Here is a 26,507-nt window from a genome sequence, read left to right on the forward strand (position 1 = left end):
AAGTGTAGCTTAGATCTCAAAGGAACAAAAATTAGCATGATGGGAGATGGAGAAAAAAAAGAACGGTTACTATTGGTCTGTTCCTTTAACGCATGCATCATAATGTCAGATTTGATTGTACAGGTGGAGCGAATACAAATCACTTCAGAGCGCTAATGGCAGTTGAACATTCATTAGCATGTCGAGGGGATTCCAGAATGCCACGGAACATTCCACGACTGTCTAATGTTCCGGTAAAGCTAGTCGGGGAGCTGGCTTTATGCTGTGAAGAATACAGGAGACCGAACTCCCCGCTCCGTTCACGCCGTCCAGTCATAAACACAAGCTTCCGCGGGTTCTCCAGAGAATGATGATTGAACATATTTCATGTAATTAAACTGGGATGTGGGGAAAATGTGAGATTGAAAACATTACTCACTGCACACATGTGCGCTCGGAGGCTCTCGTAAATGTGAGTGTGATTTGGGTGCGCTCTGAGACGCCGGCTCCGTTCCAGCTTCTGAAGATGTGATTTTAGTAAATGTTCAGCGTGTAATATTCTTTATTTTAATGGCTGTAATCAACATTACAGCGTGCCATATCCGCAGAGAGAAACCACATATCCAGAAGTTACTGCCATCTCTGCGTTCGCTTAATATACAGCTAAATAAGAATTATGAGCAATTTGATGAAGAAATCTGTTCAATCCCATTACATGCTTTTCACACATTCTGGTTAATGAACAAGAATATGTCATTTACTGTCCATTGTGTTTCCGCACTAATTTGAATGTGCCAAAGAAGAACAAAAGAATAAGGCAAAAAGTGAGGGGAACAAAATGTAATAGATGGAGATGTCAAGCAGGGGTCAAAATATGCAATTTTTTAACATTTATAAAGCATGCATGAATGTTAAGTAGTTTTTATTTATTTAAATTTTATGTCATTTGATTTTTTTATTACTTTTTTATTTTTGTTTTGTTTTATATTATGTTTATTTTATATGATTTTATTTTTTTTTATTTTGTTAGTTTGTTTTACAAATGTAGGACCGGATTACATTCATGCTTCACACATTCATGCTGTGTGGAAGTGATCTGTCACAATGTTGGTTAATGAAATTAATGTTAATTTCAGTTGACAAATGAAACGTATTACTTTTCATTTAAAAATGTTTTCACATTTACATTTTTTTTTTTTTTTTACTTTTGATGAAAATGTGATTTAAGTATAGTCAATTTTTTTCCATGTCATGTTATTTCATTTTTTTTTTTTTTTTTTTTTTTTTTTTTTTAGTGATGTTAATTTAGTTGATGAAAATGTTTTATGTGCAAAAATGTATGTATAATCAGCCCTGAAAAATACACATCAGTTGACCCCTAAAACTAAATATTTAAGTACATCACAAATTAATTTTAAAATGTGTTTGCGTTTTTTGTTTCTTGATTTTTATTTTTTTTTTTTTTTTTGACTTTTGGTAAAAAATATTTAAATTTAGTCAATATTTTGCCATGTTATGTTCTTTAACTTTAGTTGACAAAAAATGTTTAATGTGATGAGAGTGCAAAATAAATCTAAATAAGGGTCGACTAATTATCGGCACCGATGTTAGGCATTTTAATGGTTATCGGTATCATCGTTTTCAAAACCGTTTTGCCGATAAAATAATTTAAAAACATTTAAAGGAATTTTTTGTCAGAGCACTTGTTATTCTTAATTTTGACATTAGTTTTAATTTTTCCACCAAACCTATATCAGGTTATTTGTCTGCTTGATCGCTGTCGGCATCTGGCCTGAAAAATGCATATTGGTCAACCCCTAAAACCAAATACTCCAATATATCACAAATTAATTTTAAAATGTGTTTGCGTTTTTGTGTGTGTGTGTGTCTTTTGTCTTTTGTTAAAAATATAATTTAAATTTAGTCAATATTTTGCCATGTTATGTTCTTTAACTTTAGTTGACAGAAAATGTTTTATGTGACTGATTATCGGCACTGATATTAAGCATTTTTATGGTTATTGGTATCGTCATTTTCAAAACCGATTTCCTGATAAAATCATTTAAAAGCATTTAAAGGAATTTTTTGTCAGAGCCCTTGTTATTCTTAATTCTGACATTAGTTTTCATTTTTACACCAGACATATATCAGTTCAAAATATCAGTTATTTGTCTACTTAATGTGTAATAATCGGTATCGGCATCTGGCCTAAAAAACGCATATTGGTCGACCCCTAAAACCAAATATTTAAATATATCACAAATAAATTTTAAAATGTGTTTGCTAAAAATATAATTTGATTTAATTTAATTTAAATATCATTTAGTCAATATTTTGCCATGTTATGTTCTTTAATTTTAGTTGACAAAAAATGTTTAATGTGATGAGAGCGCAAAATACACATATCGTTTGACTGTTAAAACCAAAAATTCAAATATATCACAAATGAATTTAGTAAATGTTTTGCTAAAAATATCATTTAATTTAATTTATTAATTTATTTTAGTTGACAAAAAAACATTTTAGTTGACAAAAAAACATTTTATTTGACGAGAGTGCAAAATAAAATATTTAAACAAATTAATTTTAAAATGTCTTCATTTATTTATTTTTTTTGTTTTGCTGAAAATGTTCTTTAAATCAGATTAAATTTGACTAAAGCATCAAAGTGCTTTTCAATTTTACGTGCAATATGCATTAGATTAGAAGTTCACTGATTGAAACTATAGTTGAGTATGAATACCTAAATAGGATGTGATTTGTTGACCTTTACTGATATAAACACTGTCAGTATGTTTACACCTTAAAAGGGCACTTCGAGGGCACTTGTTAGCACCCTTTTGTACGCTAAAATGGCAAACGGGACACCCTGCGGTTATATGGACTCATTAGAAAAAGAAACATTTGTAAGACATGATGAGGAAAGAAAAAGAGGAAGGACTGAAAGGATAGAAAGAACAGGTGGACGAACATACACATACAGTGTTACTGGTGGTGTAGAAAATGAAGGAGGGATTATGGGTGAAGTAAAGATGGCCATTTTGCTCAGTGCTATTCCTGTCCATATGTTAATGCATGCAAATGATCTACGACCGTAAAGAACGAGAGACAGAGAGAAGGGGAAAGAAGCGTCTCGGAGGACAGGCTGCTGAGAGGGTAGTTTGGCATTCTGCACCTGTTTGGTGAGCTGTGATTGGCCGTAGGGAATACGCAAGAGGATGTGTTTCCCTGTAGCCGATCAGCTTCCTGTGTTTGGGAGCTGTGTTTGACAAGGTTGAAGTTTGTCCCGCTTTGGAAGCCTGTCTTACAGAAACAAGTCCATCTGACTTTAGCTCAGGGATGTGAAGAATCGGATTGGAGCGTGTTCAGTGAACAGATTTCAGCGAGCTTAATGGAATTTCATGGAATTCACTTTGCTCATTTTAAGCACTTCGGAAATGGTTGAACAACTCGTACTTGGGAGTTAGTGCTCAGTGCATGAATCAAGTTCTTATTATTCTTACGTAGCAGAACTTTTCGGTTCTGGAGCTCATCAGGGTTGAAAAATATATTGGTACTGTATCATTATAGGCTTATATATACTACCGGTCAAATGTTTAAGATTTTTTTTTTTTTTTTTTATAGAAGTCTTATGCTCATTTATTTGACTAAAAATAAAACTATTATAGACTAGAAAAGTCTATAATATTTTGAAATATTATTACTGTTGAAAATACTTGGTTTCTATTTTAATGTATTTTAAAATGTAATTTATTCCTGTGATGCAAAGATGTATTTTCAGCATCATTACTCCAATCTTCAGTGTCACATGATCCCTAAGAAATCATTCTAATATGCTGATTGGCGGGGGGTTTTTTCTTCTAAAAATAAAAGTAAAAAAAAGTCGGACTTGAAACTTTTGAACATTAGTGTATATATTAGATGTTGTGCTTAATTTCCCCTGTTTTTCCTTTTAAGTTATCTGTCATCCTTTAATGCTCTTTTGAAGTTGAACTTTAAAAACATGAATAATTTAATAACACTGTTCATTGGTCGCAAAATGTGCATTCATTTTTCATACAGCACATTGTAATGTTGTGGTGCCTAAATGCACTTGTAGCATTCAAAATGATTGATTGTAGTTTTTAGTGTTTTTTTAATTATTTAGACAAAATATATTAAATATCAGTGCACCTTTAGGCCTTAAATGTTTCTAAGATTCAGTGAAATTCATATTTATTTATTTATGTAGTTAGTTAGATATATACATTTGTTTTTTTATTTTATTTTATTATTTTTTTTAGCCAGACATGTAATATTGTACATACCAATCTGATGTGAACTTTATCAGTTTTCATTTTTACCACACAAGTATTTATTTTATTTTATATTATTTATTTTATTTTATTTTATTTTATTTTATTTTATTTTATTTTATTTTATTTTATTTTATTTTATTTTATTTTAATTCATACTTATGTAGTTAGTTAGATATATAAATTTGTGTTTTATTTTATTTTATTTTATTTTATTTTATTTTATTATTTTGTTTTTTTTAGCCAGACATGTAATATTGTACATACCTATTTTATATCAGTTTTCATTTATACCACACAAGTAATTTAATTTAATTTAATTTAATTTTACTTAATTTTATTTATTTCATTTTATTTTTATTTTATTTTATTTATGTAGTTAGTTAGATATATAAATTTGTGTTTTATTTTATTTTATTATTTAGTTTTTTAGCCAGACATGTAATATTGTACATACCTATTTGATGTGAATTTAATCAGTTTTCATTCATACCACACAAGTAATTATTTAATTTAATTTAATTTAATTTTATTTTTAATTTAGTTTATTTTAATTCATATTTATTTATATAGTTAGATATATACATTTGTGTGTTCTATTTTATTTTATTTTATTTTATTTTATTAATATTATTTTTTTGAATTCATATTTATTTATGTAGTTAGATATATACATTTGTGTGTTCTATTTTATTTTATTTTATTTTATTTTAGGTGTCAAAACATCTCCAAAAGCACAAAATCAAACCCATTTTTTTTTTTTATGATGGACAAAGTTTCAGAGGCAGTGTGTAAACATGATCTACACAACGTGAGGTCGTATTTATTTTTTAATGTGTGAAAATATCGGAAGAGAATTTTAAATTGCAGCTTGTTAAAAAGAAAGAAACAAAACTAGAGTCTAGAAGGCTAGAGTCACAATTATCTGTCACAAACCGTGACAATTGGAACAATAACCTCTTATGAATCTGCAATTATCAAGTGTCATTTAGAAATAATTAGAGGCAACAAAATGGCTTTGATCCTCTCAGAGATCCAATTTTTCGTTCATATTGACCTGTGTCTGTTTCCCTCCTTGTGCTCTTTTACAAGAATCCTGATAATAAGCTGTTGCTCCATTGTTCGTTGTTCTTCGTGTTTTTTCACGATTAAATCGATCAGTTGTAGCGTGTCCCTTCTATCACACTCCTCCTTTCCTTCTCTTTCACACTTACTGATTTCCCCCGTTCATCGACGTGTGACTCTTACAGCCACCGCTAAGGATTTCCTCTCGTATGTCACACACACAGACACTCAGATGTGGCTCAGGATTCATTTTCACCCCGTCAGTGGGAGGGACAGGTGTTGAAGTATCTGATAAGTGCGTGTGGTTTGGTCGGGGCTGACGAGAGACCTCTTTCACCCCATCTGGCTGTTCCCTAACTAGAGACTCAACCGAATCAGTTTAACATATTGATGAATGAAAGAACAGTGATGTCAAAAATCAGCCTGAGATTTTGTCAGAGTATTTGCTCTTTCTTCTATGTAGTGTTGGACTGATCTGTCTGATTCATATTAGGGAATTGGTTTGTTTAGATGGTGGATGTTAATGAATTGCTTTGAGTATCTGTGTGCACTGTGTTGCAAAATATAACAAAATATTCAGGCTATGATAAATGCTGCAGTTCATCTATTTTAGGCTCACTTATATTTTATTTATTTTGTCTAGTGTAAATTTACCCACTCAGCTGCTTTCAGCCTAATCAAGATTCAGCAGGAGAAAATGATTCATTGTTTTCGAGGCAGAGAAAAATACCATGTTAGGTTTTAATTACATATTTGCAATTAGTCACAGCGTTGGCGTGTTCATAAGATTTTTTTTTCTTTGTCCCAACCAGCTGTGTCCATAAAAACGGATGGGGATATTATCAATATTTTTATTAATTTAATAATTCACTCATCTTGCTTTTTCAGGTGAAGTGTAAATGATATAATCGCATAGATACATTTTAAGATTCGGTGATAGCTTGAAATATGTCATTGAATCATTTAATAAAAAGATACTTAATTAATAAATTAAACATTCAACTTGACCTCATTTTTTTTTAAGTCTGAAGATTTTGCTGCCTTAAGCTTCAGTGTATTTTAATTGAAAATTTAATAAAAAAAAAAATTGTATTTAAATAATAAATTGTATGATTTTATGTGATCATAAAAACATAAGGGCAAAAAAAAGTCAAGTTAAAGTAATATATTTATTTATTTTATTAAATTTAATATATAAATAATTAAATAATAAATAAAAATACTTTAACTTTACTTTTTTAATTTTATGTTTTTATGATCACAAAATTATTTTTAAAGGATTTTGCCACCTTAAGCTCCAGCGTATTTTATGAGTACGTTTTTTTTTTTTTATTTGATCATTTAATCATATATATATATATATATATATATATATATATATAAGTAAATATAAAACTGGATCATTTAATTAAAAAAAAAATCTAGTTAAATAATGAACTTAAAGTCAAGTTAAAGTAAAATATTTAATTTATGTTTTTAAGATTAAATAAATATATTTAAAAAAGATTTTGCCACCTTAAGTGTCAGTGTATTTCGTGTATGTATATATTTTTAAATTTGATAGTTATTTAATTTTTTATTTATTTTTTTATTTGTTTTTAATTTTTTAAATTTTAATTAATTAAATGTTATTATTTTAAATTTTGTTAGTGTATGTTATTATTTTTTTTTTTACATTTTCTTTTATTATTCTTTTATAACTATTTTATTTTATTCATAGTATTTTTTATTAATTAAATTTAATTATTTTATTTTCTGTCATTATTTTATTTTATTTTCTAGTTAAATAACTTGTATAAACATATATAATGGATAAATTAAATCAATGAATGACTGAAAAAAAATTCTAGTTAAATAATAATAAATAAAAAAATAAATAATGTCAAGATAAAGTGACATTTTTAATTTATGTATTTTTTGGATCACATAAATATATATTTAAAATGTTGCCACCTTAAGCTTAAATGTATTTGATCTATTTTTACGTGATAATTAATTAATTAATTAATAAATAATTAATGAATTCCTTTTTTCTGGTTTAATTTAAATAAAAAAAAAATTAACAATTCTATTTAAATAATAAATACGTTTTTTTAATTGATGTTTTTATGATCACATAAATATATTTAAAAAAAAATTTGCCACCTTAAGCTTTATTGTATCTTATGTGTACACTTGTTTTATTTGATAATTTAGTTAAATAATAAATTTCATGATCATATTTATGATCATGCCCCCTCAAAAGCTTTATTGTAGCTTAACTCCTTTTGTGTTTTGTTGCTTGCAGTGTTTTTTATTTTTCATAAGAGGAACTTGACTGTCGTTGAACTACTTTGAATTTAAAGTAGCTTGTAACATGGCGCACCGCAGTTGTAAAGTAGATTATACCGCTGTACAAGCGGTGTGAAACTCCCGAGACAGACTTGTTTATGTGTAGACCAGAAACTCTGTGTACTTGTGCAAGGTTTTGGTCAATATCATTCCACGCTGCCCTGGACCTGTTTATGTGGATGTTGCACCTGTGTGTGTGTCTGTGTGTGTTCAGGTGAGCAATTTCATGGTGAGAAGCACAGTATTGATCGGAGAGCAGAGGCCTGCTCAATGTTTAATGTGCTCTTTCTGTACTGGAACTATCCTGCATTAAATATTAAAGTCTTAGCCCTGAACGCCTTGTGTAAATACGACAGGCCGAGAGAGACGGGTCGAGCGCTCTCGGGGTCGTGGGTCGCTGACCTCACCTGCCAATGGGTGAGTGATGCGGCGGTTGCGGCGGTGAAGGTTATGCCTGTGCTGTCACAGAAGCCGTGGCGCTCTGACCCGCCGAGATGAATCAGCTTATTTACACAGCTTTATTTAAGAGCCGCGACATCACTCTGGATCTCAGGACCAAACTTCTGATTAAAACAGACTCTGTGCTTATTACACCGCAGCTCTGCAGGTTTTGGGAGTGGAGTTCTGCTCGGATTTAATAAAAGCGGTGAGCTACTGCTCTAGGAAAGGTGGTTTTTTTTACAGTAGATTTAGGGATAACAGAGATGTATGTACTGTAATTGTGACTTAGGGATGAAATGAAGATAAATTGCTTAATGAAGCTCTTAAAGGGATTGTTTGCCAAAAACAAACAAGCAATAAAATAAAAATAAAATAAAATAAAATAAAATAAAATAAAATAAAATAAAATAAAATAAAATAAAATAAAATAAAGCAAAGCAAAGCAAAGCAAAGCAAAGCAAAGCAAAATAAAAAAAAAAAAAAAAAAAATAAATAAAGTAAAATAAATTTAAATAATTTAAAACATTAAATAAGAAAGCACAATAGTACATTTCTGGCTAAAATAAAATAAAATTTTAATTTAAATAATTTAAAACATTAAATAAGGAAGCACAATAGTACATTTCTGGCTAAAATAAAATAAAATAAATAAATTTTACGTAAATGCATAAATACGTAAATACTTTTTTTTTTATTTAATTTTATTTACTTACTATTTTATGTGAACTTCAGTTTTCATTTATTTTATTTTGTTTTGTTTTGTTTTATTATTAATAATAAATCTAACAAATAGACCTACCCATAATTCAAGCTTGCACATTGGTGATAATTTTCATGAATAAAATAAAATAAAATAAAATAAAATAAAATAAAATAAAATAAAATAAAATAAAATAAAATACTTCGGAAGCTACTTAAATATTTCAATAAAATTTAATTAAAATGGTATGCTAAACATTATTTTATTTTATTTTATTTTATTTTATAGTGCTACCCATAATTCAGGCTTGCACAGTGGTGGTAATTTTCATGAATAAAATACTTAAAAAATAAATATTATGAAATAAAATATTAAAAGAAAAGAAAAGGAAAGGAAAGAAAAGAACAGAAAATAAAAGAAAGAAAAAGCCTCGCAAGTTACTTAAAATACTTCACAAGCTACTTAAATATTTCAATAAAATTTAATTAAAATGGTATGCTAAGCATTATTTTATTTTATTTTATTTTATAGTGCTACCCATAATTCAAGCTTGCACAGTGGTGATAATTTTCATGAATAAAATAAAAATATTATTAAATATTAATAAAATAAAATATTTAAAGAAAAGAAAAGAAGAGAAAAGGAAAGAAAATAACAGAAAATAAAAGAAAGAAAAAGCCTCACAAGTTACTTAAATATTTCAATTAAATTAAATTAAATTAAATTAAAAGCCACAAGCTACTTAAAATTAATACAATACATTAAAAATAAACAAAATAAATAAATAAACAAAATAAATAAAATAAAATAAAAAGCATCACAAGCTACTTAAATATTTCACTTAAATTTAATTGAAATAGCATGCCTTGCCACAAGCTACATAAAATTAATAAAATACTTTAAAAATAAATATTATAAAACAAAATACTAAAATAAAATAAAAGTACTTCTTCGTAATGAATAATTTAATGAACTAAAATAAAACACCAAGATAAAACATACTTAAAATGAATAAAAAATCACATTATAAAATATAAATGACAAAAAAAATTGAATCACAAGCCACAAACTACTTAAAATAAATATTTAAATAAAATTACATCAAAATATCACAACAAGCTCAAACTGCTTAAATATAATAATAATAAATAAAAAAAATAAAATAACAGCTACTTAAACTAAATCCTTAAATGAACTTAAATTAAAATAGCATGTAAAGTCACAAGATAAATATATACTTATTTATATATTTTTTTCAGTAAAAAAAAAAAAAAAAAAAATATATATATATATATATATATATATTTATTTATTTATTTATTTATTTATTTTTTTTTTTTTAACAGAAAAAATAAAGGCTGTTATGAGAAAAAGATTACATTAACACCTTGAGCTTATTCTGTTGTTATTGATCAGTGATGACTGATGGCACCTCTGTTGGGGATAATAAGCAGTAGATCATTCATTCTTTCATTGATTATGACATAATGGGGAAAGCGGAGAGTTAAGAACCAATCAGAGACGCTCTTTACATCTGTGGGCAGGGTATGGGGTGATTATTCGAGATATTAAATGTCTAGATTGAAAAAAAAATGCACACACAAACACAATGCAACACACATTGTGGTACGGCTCTGTTATTAAACACACACACTCACACACGCACACCATAATTCAATTTCTCTAAATAGCAGAGCCTGTCCGCTTCCTCCAGCAGCTGGTGTCTCAGAGGAGACAGACCTCTGTACATTACTTCCCTCAGGAGATACATCCTCCTCCTGAGAAATCACTCTCATTCGACATGTGTGAGGGAGAACGGGGCGCTCGGTTCAGAGCTTAATGCTTTTTGAGGTCATATCAGCTTCAAGCTCATTAATATGCAACATGTGGCCTATAATAAATTAGCATAATGGCACGAAGGGATCACGGAATCTTGTTAGGATGCAAAACGCCAACAAAGAGATACAAAACGGAGCCCATCAGAGGAATCAGAGAGTATGAAGGTGCGAGCTCACTGAGTAGATCAAATATTTCATGCAGAATAGTAAAGCCAATCTCATTTACACGCGGTGACCCTCTTTACCTCTGTCATTACACTCAAGGTTGCTTCCTGCTTTCTGTTCTCTTTGTGTTTAGAGCTTTACTGAATAATTTGTCCTTGCACCCGTCATGTCCAGCATGTCACAACTGGTTACAATGCAAAAACCAACAGTGTTTTCAGTCACTGATGTCAAATAAGGATGCACAATATTACATTTCTGTAAAAAAAAAAAAAAAAATAATAATAATAATATAAAACAAAGTAAAATAAATAAAATAATTACTTGTGTGCTATAGATGAAAACTGATCAAATTCACATCAAATAGGAATGCACAATATTACATTTCTGGCCAAAATAATAATAATAATAATAATAATAATAATATATAAAAATAAATAAATAAATCAATAACTAAATAAAAAATTATTACTTGTATGGTATAGATGAAAACTGATCAAGTTCACATAAAATATGGATGCACAATATTACATTTCTGGCTAAAATAAAATAAAATAAAATAAAATACTTTATGGTATAAAGTTAACATCGAATAAGGATGCACAATTTCTGGCTAAAATAAAATAAAATAAAATTATTTAAATAGATGAAAACTGATAAAGTTCACATCGAATAAGGATGCACAATATTATATTTTTGCCTAAAAAAATAAAATAAAATAATAAAAAATAATTACTTGTATGGTATATATGAAAACTGATAAAGTTCACACCAAATAAGAATGCACAATGTTATATTTCTGGCTAAAATAAAATAAAATAAAATAAGATAAAATAAAAATGTACTTTATGGTATAAAGTTAACATCGAATAAGGATGCACAATATTGTATTTTTGCCTAAAATAAAATAAAATAAAATAAAATAAAATAAAATAAAATAAAATAATTACTTGTATGGTATAGATGAAAACTCATAAAGTTCACATCATATAAGGATGCACAACATTATATGAATAAAATATGAAAATAAAATAATATTTGTCATTAAAAATAGGCTTTCTTTTAATATATAATTTTTAAACTGTAATAATATTTCACAATAATACTGTATTAATAAGACTCCTTTTACTTTTTAACATTAAAAAAATCTTTCCAACCCCAAATTTTGAACAGTATTTTTCGTACTAAATAAAATAGATCTATCTTGACTCCACTGACTCATCGCTGAGCTTGCAGTGCATTGTGGGGTTGCTATTTTAACATTACATTTGCTGCTGCCCTTTAAAAATCCATTATTTTGCTGCCTACCATTTGGAACCATTGAATATGAGTCTGTGATGCCTCAAAACCCAAGTATGCAGCTCAGAACTTGAAAATCGTGGCTGCACACAGAGAACATGGTTAGACAGAGTAGTGCTGATTTGAATTGAATTAGATGTGTTTGAGTTTGTTAACTGGGCATTACTGGCTGCCAGTGACTTGGATAAAAACTTCGTGAGCCGTATTGATGCTTTCCTCAAGCGTTTGACAATAAGTGTTACAAGTGAGTTGTGTTTTCTTGATCAGCCGGCGGTGAGTTATTGACGGCCGGGGAGGAGAAGAGCGTCACGTTATCGCAGAATTATACATCATGTTATGAATCCATCAGCAGGAAGCTCGAGTGCTTGTCATCCGCTGCTCCTCATCTGTCTGAAAGAGAGCGATGCTTTCTTACTTCATCATCTCTTTCTTCCTCCTGAAATATGGAGAAACGTCAAAAGAGAGAGTGTATGATTAACTCCGGAGAGATGGAGATACGAGGGACGTGGAGAGTGGAAATGACAGTTGGCTTCCGGTGTGAAGTGTCTTGTGGAAAGAGTGGATATTCTTCATCTTTTCTCTCTTCCTTACTTATTACCATCCTGGTGTGACAGGCTCTGCTCTGAGCGGGACGCGTGGAAATGCAATTAAGTTGTGGTGCGTCATTTACGTATGTGTGTGATGGACCCAGAGGGAAGTGTTGAAGGAGAATGGTCGCTGGTTGGTTTAGGAGTCGCATGTAGATCTGTTTACACTGATCTGGTTTGACTTCAGAAACTTGTTTGGTATTTTAACGATGTCATAGTGCGGGAAGCCCTACAGCGCAGCAGAACTGAAGTGAACGTCATCGTACTGACATGTGCTGTTTACTCTTTAGAGCTTCTGTGTGTCTTTTCTTAAACAGTTACTCATGCATGTGAACGTGAGCATAAAAACAGTATCGCAAATTGAATGCAATTAGGTCGTTCTATGAAACGGGTGCTTTTGATGTTCAATTGGTTCTTTTAGTTTTTCAGTGATTAAAGAAAGTGTTTGAGCGGTTTTAGATGTATTGTTTCATATTTGTGATGAGCTACTGTGTGCCTCGGGGAGAGAATGTGATGCTAATATTTGTAGCATCCATTCTTAAATGATCAGCTTTTCAGATTTTAATTTATTTAAAATTATGAAAAGATCATTATTAAAAAAAACAAAAAAAACAATAAAAGCTCTGACTTTTGCATTATGTATTTTTTTTGCTATTGTGGCAAAGAGAAATTGGAAGCAAGAAAACAGACCAAAAATGAATCGTTATTAAAAAAATATATATATATATTATTAATTTTAAACAAATAATATTATTCAAAAATACATAAATAACAACAACGACAACAAAACAACAATGACAAGAACAAAACAACAACAATAATAATAGTAATAATAATAATAATAATAACAACAACTTTTAAAAATAAAGCTTTATTTGTTTATTTATTTATTTAAAGTCAACTAAAAATTCTATAAATAATTAAAAAAATGCTAGTTGTATTCCCATAAGGATAATTTTATATATTTTTCTTAAAATGTGCATTTTTGCTAATACAGTAATACAGAGATATTGAAAACATGAAAACAGACAAAAAATTAATTGTCATGAAATAAAAACAACACTATTTATTTATTTATTTGTTTGTTTGTTTGTTGGTTTATGTGCATGTGTGGACACAGCTTTTAATAATATATTAAGTCAACAAAAAAAATAAATAATAATTTATTTATAAATAATAATTTAAAAAATGCTAGTTTTATATATTTTTCTTAAAATGTGCATTTTTTGCTTATATAGTAAAGAGACATTGAAAACATAGAGACAGACCAAAAATGAAGCCTCATAAAATAGAACAAAATGCTAAAAATAAATGAATGTATTTAATTATTTAATTATGTATTTATTTTTTATTTTTAGATTTATACATTCATAATAAATATACACAGTACACACACACACACATATATATATTATGTATTATGTAAACATAAACTTTTATTTTGGATGCGATTAATCATGATTAATCATGTGACAGCCCTAATTTATTTATCTATTTATTCATTTATTTATTTTTTTTATTTTGTATTTATTTAATTATGTGTGGACACAGCTTTTAGGAATATAATAAATCAACTAAAAAATATAAATAACAAAAAAAAATGCTAGCTTTATTCCTATATAGATCATTTAATATATTTTTCTTAAAATATGAATTTTTGATAATATGGTAAGGAGACATTGAAAACATAAAGACAGACCAAAAATGAATCTTCATTCAATAAAGTCTAAACTGTTTATTTATTTATTTGTTTGTTTGTTTATTTATTTATATTCCAGTTTTTAATATCTTTTTTTGTTTGTTTGTTTCATAAAAGTGCACTATTTATTTATTTATTTATTTAAAAAGTAGTAACACTTTTTTTTTCACTGACATTTTGTGTGAATAAACAAAATTGTAAATTCCAGAGAAATTGGAAGCAAGAAAACATACCAAGAATTCATTGTTATGAAAAATTGATATATTATTAATTCTAAACAAATAATATTATTCAAAAATACATAAATAACAACAACAACAATAATAAAAGTAGTAGTAATAATAATAATAATAATAACAACAACAACTTTTAAAATAAAACCTTATTTATTTATTTATTTAATGGACACAATGTTTAATAAAATGTTAAGCCAACTAAAAATTGTATAATAATAAAAAAAAAATGCTAGTTGTATTCACATAAGGATAATTTTATATATTTATGTAGTAACACTTTTTTTCACTGACATTTTGTGTGAATAAACCAAAATCATAAATTTCAGCTTAATTCTCATGTGAATAATTAAAAAAATAATAATAAAAATAAAATATTTTTTAGTCTTTACCCTTGCTATATTAACAAGAATTAACAAAATAAATAAATAAATATATATATATATATATATTTTTTTTTTATTTTTTTTTTTTTTTTTTTTTTTTTTTTTTGTTAATATAGCGAGGGTAAAGACTAAAAATTTATTTATAAGAAGAAAAATAAAAGAAGAAAAAAGGGAACACATACAGTACTGTATATATGTATATATGAGAGGCACAAATGGCACCTATTTTGTGTGCCTGTGTGTGTGTTACTTCTGCTTTGATGAACATTGATGTTAAAGTCAGGTATCAATCCAGGTTTTTATCGCTTTCAGTCATCTTATCAGCATTTGGTGGAGTGTGTGTCTGTGGATTATTCTCCCGGCTGGTCAAAGATATCTCCTCTGATAAGGTCAGACAAGAGCTGACCACTTTAAGGACACAGACAGTTTATCCTACATCAGTCTTCAGAAACACAGAGCCACTGTGGTGCAAAAGTGACACAGAATAGAGTTTATATTCTAGACCATCACTTTCTAGTCCCGTCCTCTGCACCAGAACAGCACAGTTTGGATTCCGCTCTTATCTGAAACAGTTCAGTTATTTTCTAAGATGCAACATGAATATTCACGATCCCTCCTAAAACGTTGTTTTGTCTGCTTTTCAGAAACATTAATGGACACCCGGACCGCCACAGCAGAGCTCGGCTGGACGGCGTACCCTTCGTCAGGGGTGAGTGTGTGTGTGTTTGCATGAATACCTGAGCTGCAGAACTGCTCACACTGTGTTAAAACACTTACGGTGCGTCTTTTATTTTCAGAAAAGCACTTTAAAGCGAAACCTCCTTCTTTTCACCCTTCAGCGACAGCTTACTAGAGAAATGCTTTCAGATTACCTCTAAAGTAACCCGTAAAATGTGTTTGTACTACAGGTGCTGTGTCTGAATGGTGAAATTAAGAGATCAACGTCACACTCGCACACACTTCTTTTTCTTCGTACCAAAAAGCACAAAGCGAAACCCTTATCGCAATCGGCATGCACGTTTCACTCTACAGTTCACATTTAGAAGGACTTAATGACATAATGGGTCCACTTAAAGTAAAAAAGCACCTCTGAATCGGTCTAAATGTGGTCCGGAGGAGAGCAGGCTACTGTAATGACAGCCGCAGCGCTGCTGAACCTGCAGAGAAATATAAAGGTTTCATTGAACTCTCAATAAGGCCACAAGAAATTGTGTGCTGTCAGAGTGTTTTCCATTTTTCATGGAGGTTCTGTTGAAAGTGATACAGGTGTTCTTATTCGTACTGTTGCTGTTGTCAAATAGAAATGTCTGTTAGCCCGATAGAACAGTGGCTTTGCAGTTTTATCAGTGTGAAGAAGGGTTTTCAGCGTAAGCTGCGGCAGGCGGTTTCTGATTCTGTAATCTTATGTATGCCTGCACTGAAATCACATTGGTTTAAAATAATATCATGTCATGATAAGCACCACTCTAATTTATTTAGTTAGTTAGATAAATTGAATTTTAGTTTGTTTGTTTTTTCACTTTTACTATTAAATTTAGTACAAATTGATGGATTGATTTGATTGATTGATTGATTTAAAAATATTTGTTTATTTATTAATTTTTTATTTTTATTTTTTATTCAGTTGAAAATTAAATTATATTATAAATTAGATAAATTTACATTAAATTATAAATTAGAATGAATTAAATAAATTAATAAATATATATATATATATATATATATAAAATTTAGTTGATTGTTTAAAGATCAAATGTTTAAAAATGTTTATATATATATATATATATATATATATATATATATATATATATATATATATATATATATATATATATATATATATATAAAATTTAGTTGATTGTTTAAAGATAGTCTAAAAATGTTTATATATATATATATATATATATATATATATATATATATATATATATATATATATATATATATATTATAATATCTTTTATGGATAAGCACCATTCACATTTATTTCAAATTGATGGATTGATTTGATTGATTTAAAATATGTATTTATTTATTAACATTTTCACACAGCTTCTTCATGGACAGTCACCACTCTTATTTATTTATTTATTTATTTATGTAAATTGATTTTTTTCTATATTTTTCCAATTAATTTTTACTTTTACTAGTAATGTTACTTTAATGTTAAATTAATCTTACTCAATTGTGAATTAAATTATGAATTAGAATAAATTAAATAAATTAATAAATAAACTGTATATTAAAATAAATTAAAATTGATTTGACTGTTTAAAGATAGTCTAAAACGTCTTTTTATATAATTATATAATATGTTTCATGGATAAGCATCATTCACATTCACCTCAAATTGATGGATTGATTTGATTGTTTTAATTTAAAAATCTTTATTATTATTTTTTTTTCATTATTATTAACATTTTCACATGGATGGCATGTTCTTCATTCACAGGAACCGCTCTTATTATTTATTTATTTATTTAAATTGAATTTTATTTCTATATTTTTCCAATTAATTTTTACTTTTACTATTAATTTTACTTCAAATTGATTTATTTAAATTCAATTTTATTTATTATTTGTTTTTTACTTCGAATTCATTTATTTACATTGAATTTTATTTGTTTTTTTCTTTATTCATTCTGTAATGTTATATTTGTTGCCCCGCCTACACTGAAATCTCATTGGTCTAAAATAATATCACTTCATGTTACTACGCAACATCAAAACACATTCTGATGATCTGTGATTTGTAACTTGCTTAATAAAGTGTAAATTAGCTATTAAATTAGTCTTATTCAGTTGTAAATTAAATTGTAAATTAGAATAAATTAAGTAAATTAAAAAATAAATGATATATTAAAAATAACTTACAATTCTGAAAGTTGATTGTTTAATGAAAGTCTAAAAATGTAACTTAATATAATTTTCTCTCGCGTGCGTGTGCTCTCTCCTTTCGTTTGACCAGCTGTGCTTTGAAATTAATAATAAAACTATCCACAGATGGTCACCGGAGGCCACACTTACACACCCACACAGGCGTGTGACACACGCGTCTGACAGTGATGGACAGGGAATGTAGTGAGAAGAAATCCATTAGCTCATCATGCTACAGACAGCCATATTCCTCACTCTAATTAGTGCGATATGCTGAGGCAAGCATTGCAATTACTACTGCTCAAGCTGAAGGATTGTAGCTTAGATAATGTACAAGTTATTTGATTAATGTTATTATTATTTTTTTTTATTTCATTTTATTTTGGTCAATTTTGTCTTTCATGGATAAGCACCACTCACATTTATTTCAGAAAATGCATGTTTATTTATTTATTTGTTTGTTTGTTTGTTTGTTTTATTTATTTGTTTGTATCTTTGTCACTTCATGGTGGCATGTTTTTCATGGATAAACACTACTCACGTTCATTTATTTATTTATTTTAATTTTTCAATTGAATTTTATTTGTTCATTTTTTCTTGTAATTTTGTCTTTTAATTTGTTCATGGATAAACACTACTCACAGTATTTATTTATTTACAATATTTTTTAAATTTAATTTGTTTATTTTTCTCTATTAATTTTGTCACTTCATGGTGTCATGTTTTCCACTGATAAACACTACGCACATTTAAAATTTTAAATTTTAAAGTTTTAATTACTTTTTTCCTTCACATTTTGTCACTTAATGGTGGTGTTTGTCATTTTTAAAATATAATTTTATTTGTTTATTCTTCTATTTATTTTGTCACTTTGTGGTGGCATGTTTTTCATGAATAAACACTACTCACATTATTTATTTATTTTTAAAAAATATTTTTAAATGAAATTTTATTTATTTATTTATTTTAAATATTTTTTATTAAATGAAATTTTATTGATTTATTTAATTTTGTCACTTTGTGGTGGATTTTGTCACTTTAATATTTTTTTAATAGAATTTTATTTGTTTATTTTTTCTGTTAATTTTGTCACTTCATGGTGGCATGTTTTTTTCATAAATAAACACTACTCACATTATTTATTTATTTATTGACTTATTTATTCACTTCGTGGTGGCATGTTTTTCAGGGTATATACTAATTGTATTTGTTTGTTTGTCTTTTTTATTTCTTTCTTTGTTACACTTGTTCTATTAACTTTGTCTGTTTGTGATGCCATGTTTATAATAAATAAATACTACACACATTTATTTATTTATTTATTTATCTAAATAAAAACAATTTTATTTGTTTATTGTTTTCTATTAACTTATCACTTAGTGGTGGCATCTTTTTCATGGATAAGCACCACGCACATTTATTTCAGATGATGTATATTATTATACCGATTGTATTTATTTACTCACTCATTCATTCATTCATTCATTCATTCATTCATTCTATATTACAAGTCTTTTCTGGGATCAGTTTTTTTTCCCACCCCTCTCTATTGGACTATATATTGTGAGATATTATGTTTTGCTGAATGGAGTTGTTTTGTCTCCCTCCACTTCTTTTACATTTTCTTCCTCTTATCCTCTTTTCTCCTCACTTCATTCTCTCTTTTGGGTCACATGTGGAGGTTTAACCCTGCTCGTCCTTCACACGCACTATTGACTGCGTTCACGATTCATTCACACCATTTGGCGAGTTCTCACAGCTGCCCCCTCCAGCACACCCGCATCAGTCTTTCTCAGATACGTCTGGCTTTCCATTAGCCCCCCTCTCCTTTTCACCTAAAGAAATCCCTAAAATCCCCAATTCCTCACAGACCTCAGCTGGCCACTCCTGCTAAAAAGGCTCACGCATGCATCTTGAGCTCGAATGGCCGATTGTTCCCCTCTGTCTCTGCGATTACCTTTCACGCCTGCTTGCCCCGTCCCTCACCCAGAGGTCAGAGGTCGGCTGCTTCTTCAGCAGCCCATATTTAATTCATCCTTCCAGTCTGTGTATGTGTGCGTGTAATGCTCCCTAGAGACTTAGAGATGTGCTCTTGATTAGATGTATGCGCCATACCACGATTCCCCTTTCTGCTGTCACAGCAATCGTACTTTAGCATGTGTGAACATATTGATCGTGTGGGCTCTGGGTGATTTGGAAGGGAAAGTGGACACTCAGTCCATATGAATCTGAATTAATTGTCAGGGGTGTGTCATGTGAGAGGATCTTAGTTGTCACTATGATTCAGCCTCTTTTTTGCGCCATAAAGCAACAAGAGCGGCGCCACAGGCTGTTTATGACAGGCGCATACAAATGTTAAAGGGGTCATCGGATGCCCATTTTCCACATGTTGATATGATTCTTTAGGGTCTTAATGAAAGGTCTATAATATACTTTGGTTAAAAATTCTCAGTGGTTGTGTAAAACATCACCCTTTTTACCTTGTCAAAATAAGCTCTGCAAAAATCATCCCATTCTGAGGGATTGTCCCTTTAAATGTTAATGAGCTCTGCTTGCCCCGCCCCTCTCTTCTCGCTGCTGCTCTGAGAGATTGTTTACTTGAGCCACATTAAGTGCGTTTAGCCATGAAACTTGCTAACTAGCACATTATTAGGAAAGGTGATTGCAGAGATTCATAAAAAAAACCTCATAATCACTTCTGCTGTAGATGAAGCTGGATCACAAATGATTTGCGCGAACATAGACTCATTTATGTAGATCGGGAGCTGCATTCCCTTCACAAACAAACGTAATCGACTGCATCTTCAGCGGCTCAGATGTCGGGAGTAAATGACGACCACTATGTTCATTATTACGTCCAGCAACACAACACCTCAATCGCTCAATCGGAGATATTCTTGTCTAACTTAACATCCCTGCTCAGCCATCGAAACAATGGAGGTCGGACTGTTACAGCTGATCTAAGACGCTCATGTCAGGCAACTATTGTGGGAGCGGCCTCTGTCAGTGTGATGCCATATTACTAATCATATTACTAATCAAAAATGTACAAAATATCTTCATGGAACATGATCTTTACTTATATCCTAATGATTTTTGGCTTAAAAGAAAAATCAATCATTTTGACCCATACATTGTATTTTTGGCTATTGCTACAAATATACCTGTGCTACTTATGACTGGTTTTGTGGTCACATGAGCAGAGTTCTCCACATGAAAGATCAACAAGCTACTTCTTTTCTCTCCAAAATGGTAGGAAATTAAATTAAAGGGGTCATCGGATGCTAAGTTCACTTTTACATGTTGTTTTAACATTAATGTGTGTTGGCAGTGTATGTACAAATCTACCCTATAATGATAAAAATCCATGCAGTGGTTTTTAATTAATCTGTAAAAATAATATCCCTTCTTTTAAATCGAGCCATTCTCAGATGCCTGTCATTGTGGCGTCACATCCACAGAGGCCGTTCCCACGATAGCTGATTGACATGAGCTTCTTACCTCAGATCAGTTGTTAGAGTCTGTCCTCTTTGTTTCAATGCCGGAGCAGGGATGTAAATTAGACAAGAATATCTCAAATTGACCCATTGAGGTGTTGTGTTGCTGGATGTAATAATGAACGTAGTGGTCGTCATTTACTCCCAACATCTGAGCTGCTGAAGATGCAGTAGATTACATTTGTTTGTGAAGGGAATGCACCTCCCGATCTACATAAATACGTCTATGTTTGCGTGAATAATTCGTGATCCAGCTTCACTTACAGCAGAAGTGAGTATAAGGGTTTTTTTTATGAATCTTTGCGATCGCCTTTCTTAATAATGTGCTAGTTAGCAAGTTTAACGGCTAAACGCGGCTCAATATGGCTAAAGTAAACAGGCTCGTCACTCCACAGCAAGAAGAGAGGGGCGGGGCAAGCTGAGCTCATTTGCATTTAAAGCAGCCTCGACCAGAATGAGATGATTTTTGCAGAGCTGATTTTGACAAGGTAAAAAGAGTGTTGTTTTACACAACCATTGAGAATTTTTAACCAAAGTATATTATAGACTTTTCATTAAGACCCTAAAGAATCATATTAACTTGTGGAAAATGGGTATCCAATGACCCCTTTAAATAAATTGTGGAGAGCGTTACCTGTGACAAGATGATTGACAGGCCAGTTTACAGTAACTGTGTCCGTGTAACTATGCAACATAGCTGGCACATCTTTTTATCAGCAGACATTACTCTAGTCTTCAGTGTCACGTGATCCTTCAGAAATCATTTTGATATGCTGATTTGTTACTCAAGATTGCTGTAACTGTCAACGTTGAAATCAGTTGTGCTGCCTTATATTTTTGTGGACACTGATACTTTTTTTCCGAATGAATAGCATTTGAAATATTGTATAAGTTTTGCGGTACTATCTATTTGATGTATTTTATGTACTGTTGGAGCTCTACTGTTTTTTCATCCTTTGAACACAAAAAGACAAAATGTTTTCAACTCTACCTTTTGGTCATTTTTGAAGCTTGACAGCTTCTGTGCTTTCACTGAATGAAAAAATGCTGTCTCTGTGCCTCATGGTTCCCTTCAGTGTTTTCTCTGGATATACCAATTGAGATGCGTGGTCTGCAGTAGCATAAAAAAGGCTGTGTATGTGTGTGTGGTAGATTAAAAAGGCCTTAATTGAAGTCTACCCAGTCTTTTTGCTCTTCTGTTCTTTTGAAAGCAATTTAGCCCTCCATCCTTCTCTCTGACAAGCTAAACAAGGACGGTCACTATCTTTTGCTGTTTTCTCCCAGCTCAATCACAGCCGTCCATGTGCCTGCAGCTTTTCAGATGCCCTTCGTTCCTTTCCCTCTTTATTCATCTTTCATCTTACCCTCTCTTTTCTCATATCACCCACTCATCCTCGCTTTGGGAAGTCTTTTGCTTGGCCCCACACTGCAAAGAAACCTTTACTTAATCAGTGTTTTTGTTGTTGGTGTTTTTTAAATACACTCTTGTTCAAAGGATCTGTCTGTAAGGTTATTTTGTTTTTGAAATGCTCACCAAGGCTGCATTTATTACATCAAAAATATGGTAATATTGTGAAATACTATTCCAATTTAAAATAACTCATTTTCTATTTAAATGTATATTAAAATGTAATTTATTCCTGTGATGCTAAACTGAATTTTCAGCATCATTACTTCAGTATCACATGATCCTTCAGAAATCATTCTAATATGCTGATTTGCTGCTCAAAAACATTTATTATTATTATCAATGTTGTTTTTTTATTTTAGTATTTTTTGATGAATAGACCCCAACATTTGAAACAGTGGTGTAGTAATATTTCTATATAGAGTCACAGTATGAAAGCATCTATTCCTGCTGTTGCTTTGCTATAGGTGCTGCTTAATGTCAGATAGGTGTTATTTTAGCAGTACGTACCTGCCGCTGACCCCCTATATGTGCCACTTTTCCACCTCACTAACGAATGAGCTGCCTGCGATTCATTCAGCAGATAAGTCTGAAGAACTCGCCGGAGCTGCAGACGCCATCTGTCTGTTGCAGAATCATCTTTGAGAAGTGAAGTCCAGACGTTTATTGATGTCTAAGAGCAGATATTGTACAGACGCCGCATATTTCCTTAGGGACACCCTGCTCTCGCTTTTATTATAAAATCTGTCAGTAGAAAAAGGCAGAAAAGAAAGACAAAAAACAACTGAGGGACACAGAGAATCTTTCGTATGGTTGGGATATATTTCATCAGTGTTTTTTCTCAACCATCTTCACATGAGTTTTTCACTTGCGAGAGAGGTGCTGTTTCTATTCCAAAGAACGAAGAAAAAAAATTGACATTACTATTTGCCACCCTCTCTTTGGAACTTAGAAGTTTGTTTGTTTATTTATCCTACTGTACCTTTAAATGTAAATTAACTTTTTTATGATTGGTTAACCTCTTCTATTACTTACAAATCATGGTCCATTACTGATTATAAATTACATGATGAAAACTGTAGTAACATAGTCTGGATTACACATATTGGGTATGTAGTCTGACTACTTATGGATTACTTTTAGATTACTTTTGAACTTGTTTATCAGATAAAAAGAGAGAGAGAGAAAAGAAAAAAATCTTTAATAACATCATGAAATGCATTAAACATTGCATCAGAGTAGGTTAATTTAGAAAGGAAAATTAAATATACATACAAATGAATAAATAAATAAGAACTGTGGTGAATCAATAAATTGTGAATAATTTACTGCAGTCGTGTGAAAAATAACATAATTATTAGTGCTGTCAAATTGATGAATTAATCTGTTTGCCACCCTCTCCTTGAAACTTAGAAGTTTGTTGTTTGTTTACGCTACTGTTCCTTTAAATGTAAATTAACTGTCCATTACTGATTACAAATTCCATGATAAAAACTGTAGTTAGTAACATAATCTGGATTACACGTATTAGGTAAAGTAGTCTGACTATATGTTGATTACTTTTAGATTACTTTTGAACTAACTCGTTTATCACTTGTTTATCAGATAGAAAGAGAGAGAGAGAGAGAGAGGAACAAAATAAATTCTATTCTTCATTATTAACATCATGAAATGTATTAAACATTACATCACAGTTGGTTAATTTAGAAAGGAAAATGTAAAAAACAAACAAATCAATGAATATACAAGAACTGCGATGAATCAATAAATTGTGAATAATTTACTGCCATTGTGTGAAAAAAAAACATAATTATTAGTGCTGTCAAATCGAAGAATTAATCTGTTTGCCACCCTCTCTTTTTTGAAACTTGAAAAGTTTGTTGTTTATTTACGCTACTGTTCCTTTAAATGTAACTCTGTTATGATTGGTTAACCTCTTCTGTTAATTACAAATTGCAGTCCATTACTGATTACAAATTACAATGATGAAAACTATAGTTGCTAACATAATCTGGATTACACATAATGTAGTGTAAATACTTTTGGATTACTTTCAGATTACTTTTGAAAAATATTAATTTTTTTTTATTTAACATCATAAAATGCATTAAACATTACATTACAGTAAGTTCATGTAGAAAGGAAAATAAATAAATAAAAAAATTGTGGTGAATCAATAAATTGTGAATTGATTGCCATTGTTTGAAAAAATATGTAATAATTAGTACTGTCAAATTGATTAATCACAATTGCATCCAAAAACAAACGTTACATAATATATGTGTGTACTGTGTATATTTAAATAAAATACATATTTACAATATGTATCTGTAAAATAATATCTGTAATCTGATTATAAACAGTATCAAATTAATGTAATTAAATGTAATGGTAAATGTAATGTAATTGCAGTCTGATTATGTAATCCAGATGACGTGTGATCAGTTACTACCCAGTACTATATATATAGAGAGAGAGAGAGTTCATATATAGAGTATATATAAGAGTTCAGATGCAAAACCCCCTAAAAGCCATCTGGGTCAAAAATGAGATAATGATACTGAGTGAATGCTCTCGACACATATTATACATCCATCAAATACTTTTACATCAAACTTGCTAAAATCCCAGCCTCAGCCCAATCAGAAGTACTGGTACTTACATAGAAACCTATACATCGGAGCCTGATAAAAATGCAATTTTTAAAGAAGGACATTAGATGCATTTAGAGGCTTTTGCATCTGAACTTTTCACACACACACACACACACACACACATATATATATATATATATATACAGGGGTTGGACAATGAAACTGAAACACTGGCCAATATAGTGTTGGAGGTTTCATGGCTATATTTATGCAGCCTGGTGGCCAGTCTTTACGCACATTCCACCAATAAGAGCAGAGTGTGAAGGTTGACTATGTGCACCCAATAGCTCAAACATTGTACCCTGAAGGTGGTGCCGTGTATTAGGATGATAATGCACCAATACACACAGCAAGACTGGTGACAAGAGTGATTTGATGAACATGAAAGTAAAGTTAAACATCTCCCATGGCCTGCACAGTCACCAGATCTGAATATTATTGAGCCACTTTGGGGTGTTTTGGAGGAGCGAGTCAGGAAATGTTTTCATACACCAACATCACATAGTGACCTGGCCACTGTTCTGCGAAAGGAATGGCTCAAAATCCTTCTGGCTACTGTGCAGGACTTGTATTTGTCATTCCCAAGATGAAATAATGCTGTATTGGCTGCAAAAGGAGGCCAAACGGCATACTAATTGTGGTCTAAACCCAGGTGTTTCAGTTTCACTGTCCAACCTCTGTATATATATATATATGTAGTGTGTGTGTGTGTGTGTGTGTGTGTGTGTGTATAACCAAAAACACCCAGCATTGTGACTGTTTTGCACCAACAAGCGGCACTCAAAATATGTAAAAAACTAGTATTTTAATGTTTTCAGTGTGCACTGCTGGTTTATTTTAGGATGAACTTGAGGTTAAGTGTAGTTTTGCACCAAATTATCAAGAGGAAAAGCAAGAGAGAAGGTGGCACTCATATACACTGTCGTCTCTACTCGTGCACATTAAGAGCACTGTTCTCCAAAGAGCGATGGTCCGCACTGGCACTACACAAAGTGCAGTCCCTCGCACACTTCAGGGTGCAGTACGCGTATGTTTTAAAGTGATTTTTCAGTGTTA

The 26,507-nt window shown here is 30.3% G+C and overlaps 1 protein-coding gene across 1 annotated transcript in view; it reads left to right on the plus strand.

Moving 5' to 3' along the window:
* The window catches only part of LOC127154296 (ephrin type-B receptor 1), a 287,743-nt gene that overhangs the window by 78,126 nt on the left and 183,110 nt on the right, over positions 1-26,507 (plus strand). The window contains exon 2 of the mRNA XM_051095736.1: positions 15,660-15,724. Within this exon, the coding sequence (XP_050951693.1) occupies positions 15,660-15,724 (65 nt within the window). The remainder of the gene's footprint in view (positions 1-15,659; positions 15,725-26,507) is intronic.

This window comes from Labeo rohita, chromosome 2 (assembly GCF_022985175.1).
Source record: "Labeo rohita strain BAU-BD-2019 chromosome 2, IGBB_LRoh.1.0, whole genome shotgun sequence".
NCBI lineage: Eukaryota > Metazoa > Chordata > Actinopteri > Cypriniformes > Cyprinidae > Labeo > Labeo rohita.